The 8,670-nt window shown below is 58.4% G+C and overlaps 1 protein-coding gene across 1 annotated transcript in view; it reads right to left on the bottom strand.

The window, feature by feature from the left end:
- Positions 1-2,102: 2,102 nt before the first annotated feature.
- CABP7 (calcium binding protein 7) overlaps positions 2,103-8,670 on the bottom strand; it is a 21,463-nt gene continuing 14,895 nt past the window's right edge. The window contains exons 2-5 of the mRNA XM_005427604.2: positions 4,785-4,928; positions 3,310-3,422; positions 2,418-2,571; positions 2,103-2,288 (exon numbers count right to left, since the gene is read on the bottom strand). Of these exons, the coding sequence (XP_005427661.1) occupies positions 2,161-2,288; positions 2,418-2,571; positions 3,310-3,422; positions 4,785-4,928 (539 nt within the window). The 3' untranslated portion in view covers positions 2,103-2,160. The remainder of the gene's footprint in view (positions 2,289-2,417; positions 2,572-3,309; positions 3,423-4,784; positions 4,929-8,670) is intronic.

The following is an 8,670-nucleotide window of genomic DNA, read 5'->3' as shown; positions in this document are numbered from 1 at the left end:
CCCGGCATCCCGCCCGCTCCGGGATCGGGAGCTGCCATTCCAAACCTGCCCCAAGAAATCCGTTCTGCCGATTCCCATTAAAATTAATTGAGCAGCTTTGAAACGCTGAGCTTGGGGGATGGCATTATTCCTTTTATCTAATTTTTTCTTTTACATTATTGTATTTTCTGGCAAATTAAATTGTCCTTTTTTTTCCCTTCGTCTTCTTTTATGTTTATTCACAGTGTCTATAATAGACCTGGTTAAAAATATATATATATATATATATATTTACACAAATGTCTCTGAGACCACGTGTCTCCTTTGGAAATGCCAGTCCATAAAAAATCCAAACTTTCTGCAAGAGATGGATGAAATTTCATTACTGATGCGGAGCGTCCCGCACTTTGTGAGGCAGCCGGAGTGATTTCATTGCCGTGGAGCACTTCCCATTTCCATTTCTCATTTGGACGTTCGTTTCAATTTGTTTGATAAATTAGAGAAGATCAAAAAAAAAGGCCCCACCCAAACCCTAAATCAATAAAATGCCACCAGTTTCTCCTGGCATCCCAAAAATGGGGTGTCCTTCCCGTGGTGCTGCAGGGTGGGAATTGCCATGCTGGTGCAGGGAAATGAGTTTTCCCCATAGGAGCACCAGGGAGGTGAAGGTGGGGATGTCCCAGCCCCAGTGTCCTGGGATGGGCTCCTCCAGCCCCGTTCCCAGTGGGAAATTCCCCTTAATAGGGGAGCAGCAGCTTTGCCCGATTCTCTCCCAGCCCCAAGCACTTCCCCTGTTTTTATTTATCCCTTTAATCTCTTTGCCATTAAAAATGCATCGCTGGGGGCTCGGGGAGGGCGATCCATTAGGTGGGAATGGGGGATCACAGTGCACACAGACGTGAGGCTGTGAGATTCCCAATGTCCCTCAGCCTGGGGGCTCACACCGGGGCCAGGCCCCAGAGGTGTAAATCAGGAGTAACAGGGTGCTCCCCGCCTCCAGCCTTGGGGCAGGATCCCCAGCTTGGCCCAGGAATTGTGACCCTGCGGAGCCTCTCTGAGTGCCCCAGACACATCCTGGTTCCTGCTGGAATTACTGTTAATTAATCCAGGTGAAAGCACTTCTGGGAAGGGGCTTGGGCTGAGCATCCTCCCCGTCGAGGCAAGGGGGAGTGAAACATTCATCAAACCAAACATGAAATATCAGGGCATGAGACGTGGAGAGGGGGATTAAAGCTCTGGGATCCATGGGAAGAGGCAGGACCTGTAGCAGGATTCACAGCTGGAGTGGGGTGGGAGATGTGGGAGCTGCTGGGAAGGAGCCAGGTCCCACTGCCCCAAAGTTTAGGGATGCTCCAGCCCCCAGAGCCTGGGGGGCACAGCCCCCCAAACCAGTGCCCACCTCCCGTGCCAGGAGGACTCAGCAGCACCCACGGGTGCTCCCAGGGCCCCATCCCATCACCCTCCACCCCAGCATCTCCAGGAGCCCCCACTGCCCAGAGCGCTTCAGAAATCCCAGTTTTATTTCAGATCAGAAACAACCAACCAGGAAGAACAAAAAAAAAACCAAAAACAGAAACAAAAAACCAAAACCAAAAACACCACCCCGAAACCCCCAAAAACTCCAAAGAATGAGAAACGGCCCCAAATCCGAACCCGTCCGTGCCCAGGTGGGTGCTACATACAGGCTGGGGGTTCCGGGGCGTGCGGGGCTCCCCGGCCTCGGGGTCGCTCCAGCTCTTCCCAAGGGGGGTCGGCTCAAAGTGCATTAAGCAGGAGGTCAGGAATGTCCCCGAACCGGGCAACTGGGGAAACCGAGGCACGGCACGGGGACAGGGAGGGGCTCTGGGGGGGGGGGAATCCAGCCCTTGGCAGCCAAGTCCATGCAAACGCTCCCGGCTCTAGGAACCATCTCAGGCGCGTGTATTGCTTAGGGGATGATTTGGTTTATCCTAAATATGAGCTCTAGCGCTAGATCGGAGAATCCGACGGGATCCGTGGCGGGAGGGGGCTCACGGGGCTCCATGCACGTCGCATGCACTCACGGGTCGGATTTTGTCTGGCGAGGGGGGGTCGGCGTGTCGGTGTCGGTACCAAAGTCTCCGTGCTCTGCCAACAGCAGCGACATTTATAGGTGTCTCCTCCTCGCTGTCGCTGCGGGTCCCCGGCGGCAGGGGCGCCCCGTTACTTCATCCCGCTGCGCAGCACCTGGTTGGCGGCGATGAGCATCACGCTGATGATGAAGGCGATGGCGAAGGCGCAGATGAGGCTCTTCCGCACGCAGGTCTGGCGGATCTGCTGGCTGGAGCAGGCTGGGGGTGGGACAAACAGCGCGTTACCCCCATCCCAAACACACTCTCCTGCACCAAGGGTAACCAGTGCTATCCCCGTGGTTTGGCATCCCCGTGCGGGGTTTGGCATTCCCAGTGCCCGGCACTCACTCTCCACGTCAACGGGGCACTCCTCGGCCGTGCCCATGTGGCTCTCCTCCTCCGTCATGATGATGTTCTCGATGTCCTTCATGGACAGGTGCTCGCAGAAGGTGTCATACAGCAGCCGCTTCAGCTCGTCCACCGTCAGCTTCTGCATGTCACACTGCGGGGACCGGGGGCTTGGGGTGACCCCATGGCCGGCAGCACAGGGGGCTCCGGGGTCCCCCAGAACCTTTGGGTGTGGTGGTGTCTGTGGGTCACCCTGGAATTGCCTGGGAAAGGCCTGGTGTGCTGGTGACCCCCAGCAGAGCCGGGGGCACACAGAGGGTGCTGGCACCAAATGTGGCCTGTTTGTGACAGGGGCACAGGGGGTGCACCCTGACACTGATCCTGAACCTCATCCTCATCCTGACCCTGACCCCAGTCCTGACCCTGGCCCCACCATTAACCCTGATCCCAACCCTCATTCTAACCCTGACTCCAACCCAAACCCTGATCCTAAACCTAGCCCTAACCCCGACACTTAAACCATTGCTGACCCTGACCCCAAGGATTATACTAACCCTAAATTGGAGCCTGAGCCTGCGTTTGACCCTAACCCTAATCTTAAACCTAATCCTGACTCTTAAACCAACCCTTACCTCATCCTTGACCCAGAGCCTGACTCTCACCCTCAGCCCATCCCCAATTCCTCCACCCTCAGCCTTGACCCTCATCCTATCCTCGATCCCAACCCCAACCTTGGCCCTGACCCTGAGCCTTCCCTGGTGCAGATTCTGGGGTGATGCCCCAGGAGGGAATGGGGGTGTCCCTGCCTTCCCTTGGGGGCTGGGGGTGTCCCTGCCTTCCCAAGGGGATCAGGGGTGTCCCTGCCTTCCCATGGGGACAGGGGTGTCCCTACCTTCCAGAAGACGGTGTCGAAGTCGGTGCCGTGGAACTTCTCTGGGATGCCCGAGGTGGAGAGCTTGGGCCCCAGCAATGTCACAAACTCCTCAAAGTCCACCTGCCCGTCACCTGCAGGACACAGGGCTGGCTGTCACCCCCTGCCTGGCCATGGGGCACATGGGACACTCCCCCTCCCAGAAAGGGCTCTCTGGGTGGTCACAGATCCCCAAAACCAGATGGGGACCTCAAAATCAGTGGGGAACCTCCAGCAAATTTAGGGAACTTCCAACTTTGGCCAGGATGCCCAGCATTGGATGGGGTCCCCAGTGCAGCCAGGACCCCAGGGCCAACTGGGGACATCCACTGTGGGCTGGAGACACCCTAATACCACCTAGTCCCCCCAAAATGTGATCTGGGACCCCAGTGCTGGCTGGGGCAACCAAACATCATCCAGGACATGAACATGGATGGACCCCAATTCCAGCTGGGACCTCAATGTCATCTGGAGGCCTCCCAGGGCTAACTGGGGCCCACAAATGTTGGCTGAAGACCCCCAAAACCAACCAGGGGCTCCAACACTGGGTGGGAACCTCCAACAAAATTTGGTGTGCCCAACACCAGCTGGGATGGGCTCCCCAGTGCTGGCTGGGACTCTCACTGCCAGGTAGGGACCCCCAGTGTTTGCTGGGGACCCCAAGCAACATCTGGGAACTCCCAATGCCATTTGGGCCCCCTTCCAGTGGGGACACCCAGTGTCACCTGGAGCCCCCAGTACTGGCTGGGGAAGCCCAACACTGTCCAGGACTCTGAACAACCGTCGGACCCTGAATTCAACTGGGACCCCAATTCCAGCAGGGACCCCGGTGGTGGCTGTGGCCCTGGGGGTGGCTGTGACCCTGGGGGTGCCTGGTGGCCGTTCTGGCCATGTCCCCTGGCAGAGGGGATGCTGGCATGGGGCTGTCAGGGCAGCACTAACGATGAGTAATGAGGGGAGCGGCGCCTTGGCAGCGCTGCCGGAAAGGCTTTTAAATGGGGGAAAAAAGGAAAAGCAATAAATTAAGGAGCTCCTTCAGGTCCTTATGGGCAAAGGAGGGGTGGGGACAGGGTCACAGTGGCAGCGAGTGCTGGAGGGTGATGGGTGATGGGTGCTGAGGACACGACCCAGGGTGCAGGATCCACCCCTGGGTGTGGGATCCAGCCTCGGCAGCGCGGTCCCGGCAGGTTTGGCATCCCACAAACATCCAGGATCCTTAAATCATCCCAAACAAAGCTGCAGTGGCAATGACGATGATGATGATGATAATGATGATGATGATGATGATGATGGTGATGGATGAGGGGGAGGCTCCAGCGGGAGGCAGAGCCTGGGTCAGGCTCATCTCACATCCCCATGTCGTGTCCAGCACGTAGGGTGGAAATACGGGAGAATTTTGTGTTTCACCCAGCTGGGGGTCCCATCCCCGCCCCCATCCCGGGTTGTGGGGGTCCTACCGTCCATGTCGAGGCGCTGGATGATGACCTCCAGCTCCACCTCGTTGGGCATGTAGCCCAGGGAGCGCATGGCCGTGCCCAGCTCCTGCTTGGAGATGAACCCGTTGCCATCGCGGTCGAACACCTTGAAGGCTTCCCGGATCTCTGTGGGGGGAGCAGCGCCTCCCCAGCAGGGTCCCACCTGCCCAACAGACCCCAAATATTTGCCCCAATTCCAGTCACCCCGAGCACCCACCCTGCCCCTGCTACTGCCACAGCCGAAACTGCGGTGTTCTGCCCTAAAACCACCGCGTTCTGCCCTAAAACCGCGGTGTTCTGCCCTAAAACCGCATCCCTGGGTGAGCCTGGGGTGCCACCAGGTGGGCACTGCCACAGGGACATCCCCACGGGGCTGCAGCATCCAGCCAGGAGCATCCCTGAGGATCCATGGGGACTGTCCCCATCCCGGGGTCTCGGGGTGGGATTGTGCCCCATCCCATGGGCTTAGTGGGGGTCTGTGCCCCCATCCTGGGCTCCAGGGGTGGGTGCTGGAGCTGTGCCACACTTCACCCAAAAAAATCCCAAATCTTGACGAAATTGCTGCAATGCTCAGCCCTGTCTGCTGCAGAGGAGATGGCAGTGGGGACTTTGGGGGTTTCTGGCTCAAAAGGAACCCCTGGGATGTGGGGGAAGATCCCTGCAGGGTGGCAGGGAGATGCTGCAGGGAAACTGAGGCACGGCCTGAGTCCCTTGACTCCACCTCACCTCCGGCTGCACTCAGGACTCTGCTCCTTTTTTGGGGCAGTTTCTGGCTTTTTGATGCCACCTGATGTGGGAAGCTGGAACCAGGCTGATGGAAAAGGACCAGGGAATTTGTGCTGGGGAACACTGGGAAGCCAGGCCAGGATATTGGTGCCTCTTCCTGCTCCATGTGGCTGCCAGGGGGATTCATGCTGGAGGTTCCAAGCAGGAGAAATGGGCTGTGAACTTTGGGTTTGGGGCAAAAAACCCCATATTGGGTGACAGTACTGACCCCAAGTGCTTGGGAACATCCCTGCCTGGATGGTGTCACACCAGTGACGTCTTCAAGGTGTTTTGGGGGAGTTTTGTGGGATTTTGGCCTGTCAGTCTGAGCTTCTCCATGGCCAGTGTCCCTGCCTGGGCAGGGAGATCCTCCAGCTTCTCCCTGTGCTCCTGGGGGGCCTCACTACACTCCAGGCACTTCCAAAATTCATCCTTCAAGGATGCTCATCCCAAAGAGCTCCAAGGTGGCTCCTCATCGGATGGCTCAGGCTGTTGGGGGACAGGCAAGGACAGGCCCTGACAGTGGCCAGGGTGGGGTCCTGGCTCCCCACTGAGCACCCCCTGCCCCATTGTGAAGCTGTGTCAGGATGTCACCGATGTCCCCAAGCCAGGGGGACAGGAGGAGGTGGCAGCCCGTGGGTGTCTGGCACCTTGTGGGGTCCCCCTGGGGCTCCCAGCGGTGCCATCGGTCCCCACTGCCACAGGTGGGTGCTGAGCGAGGCGGGGACACAACACCGGGGACTGGGTGAGCTGGGACAACGGCCCAGGGACACGGGGAGTGGCACATGGACACCAGGGAGGGGTGTGAGCACACACAGACACACAGACAGACACACGGACAGACACACAGAGCTGCAGGACTCACACACACCCCACTGCAGTGAGGCTGGGACACCCCTGGCAGTGACACTGGAGCTATGCACACACACACACACACACACAGAGACACACAGACAGACACACAGACACACAGACACACAGACACACACTCCTTATGGTGATGCTGTACTGGTGTCACACACCAACACCTTGCAGGGATGTGCCCCGGTATGCAAGCACACACACACACACTCACACACACACACACACAGAGACACACAGACACACACACACTCACACACACACACACACAGAGACACACAGACACACACACACTCACACACACACACACACAGAGACACACAGACACACACACACTCACACACACACACACACAGAGACACACAGACACACACACACTCACACACACACACACACAGAGACACACAGACAGACACACAGACACAAACACACACAAACACACTCACACACAAACACACACAAAAGCACACAAACACACACACTCCTTGCATGGACGCTGTGCGTGCACGCACAGGGACACGGCCAGAACCATGTCACAGCAATGCTGTACCTGTGTGCACACACAGACGTTGCAGTGACACGTGTGAGTGTGCTAACACAGCCCAGCACCTTGGAGTGATGTGCTCGTGCACACACACACACACACACACACACACACGTGCACTCACAGCCCCTGTGCACAGACGTGCATGTGCATGGATACAGCCCACCCCAACACCTGGCAGTGATGCTGTAGGTGTGAATGTGCACACCCCAACACCTGGCACAGATGGACCTGTGCGTGTGCACAAACACACAAACCCCTTGCACTGAGGTACTGGGGCATGTTCACACACACTTTCCTTGCAGTGGTGCTGCACTTGTGCACACGCAGACGTGCACAACCACAATGCAGTGGTGCTGCACCTGTGTGTGCGCACACCAACAGCCAGCACCACTGTGTTTGTGCATGTACACACACACAGACACACACACAGCCCCCCTGCAGTGACATCCCTGCGCCTGCACACCCACACCCCCTGGCAGTGGTGCTGCACATGTGTGTGCACACACATGGACCTGCACAACCGCATCACAGCAATGCTGCACTTGTGCACACAAACACACCAACACCCTGCACAGCTGCACTTGTGTGTGCCCACAGACACACCAACACCATGCACACTTGTGTGTGCACACAGACACACCAACACCGTGCACAGCTGCACCTGTGTGTGCACACAGACACACCAACACCCTGCACAGCTGCACTTGTGTGTGCACACAGACACAGCCCCGTTGCAGCAAGGCTGTGCTGGTGCTTGCACGCACACACACACACACACACACACACACACTCCCCAGCAGGTTGCAGCGATGCTGTGCCCGTGCACAGGCACACAAACACCCTCTGCAGCAGGGCTGTGCGTACCAGCCCGTCCTGCTGTGCCGCTGTGCACACTCACACAAACACCTCCTGCAGCCAGGCTGTGCATGGGCACACACACGTGCTGCAGTGGCACAAACACGGGCCCAGCCGCTGAGACTGGCACAGGCACACACACAGTGGCACTGGCACAGCCACACACACAGAGCCACCCTGCAGCGAGGCCGTGCATGTGCATACAGATGTGTGACCATCCAGATGTGTGACCATCCAGATGTGTGAGCACACAGAGGTGTGAGCACACAGAGGTGTGAGCACCCCCAGCACGGTGTGCAGGCAGGGGGTGTGCCATGCCTGTGCACACACACACAGAGCCCCTGCAGTGAGGCTGTGACAGGCACGTCAGCGCACACGCACACGCTGCAGAGCTGCACACACACACACGCACACACACACACGCACACACACACACGCACACACACACACACACACGCACACACACACACACACACACACAGCCCTTGCACGCTGGTGTGAGCGCCTGCTCGGGGCCCCCAAATGGATTCTGGGGTTCCCCTCACCCCCAGCCCCGTGGCTCCCTGCCTCAGTTTCCCCACGGGGATGCCAAGGGCTCCAGGTTTGGTGCTGGGCCGAGGGTGCTCTCCCCAGGCAGAGTGGGGACATGTGTGGGGTCACCCCCCGGTGCCTCAGTTTCCCCCCTGGTGCCGGGTCTGGAGCCGGGGGTGCTGCACCCCTTTCCCCCGGGTTCCCCAGGGACACCCCAAAGCCGGGCACCGCCAGTGCCCGTCCCGCCGCCCCGGCAAACTTTTGGGGTGGAAAAAGCCATTGTGGTGGCAGGGAGCGGAGCTCCGCCCC

Source organism: Geospiza fortis, unplaced genomic scaffold (assembly GCF_000277835.1).
Source record: "Geospiza fortis unplaced genomic scaffold, GeoFor_1.0 scaffold224, whole genome shotgun sequence".
NCBI lineage: Eukaryota > Metazoa > Chordata > Aves > Passeriformes > Thraupidae > Geospiza > Geospiza fortis.
Note: the sequence above shows the minus strand (reverse complement) of the source record. Positions and strands in the feature narration are given on the sequence as shown.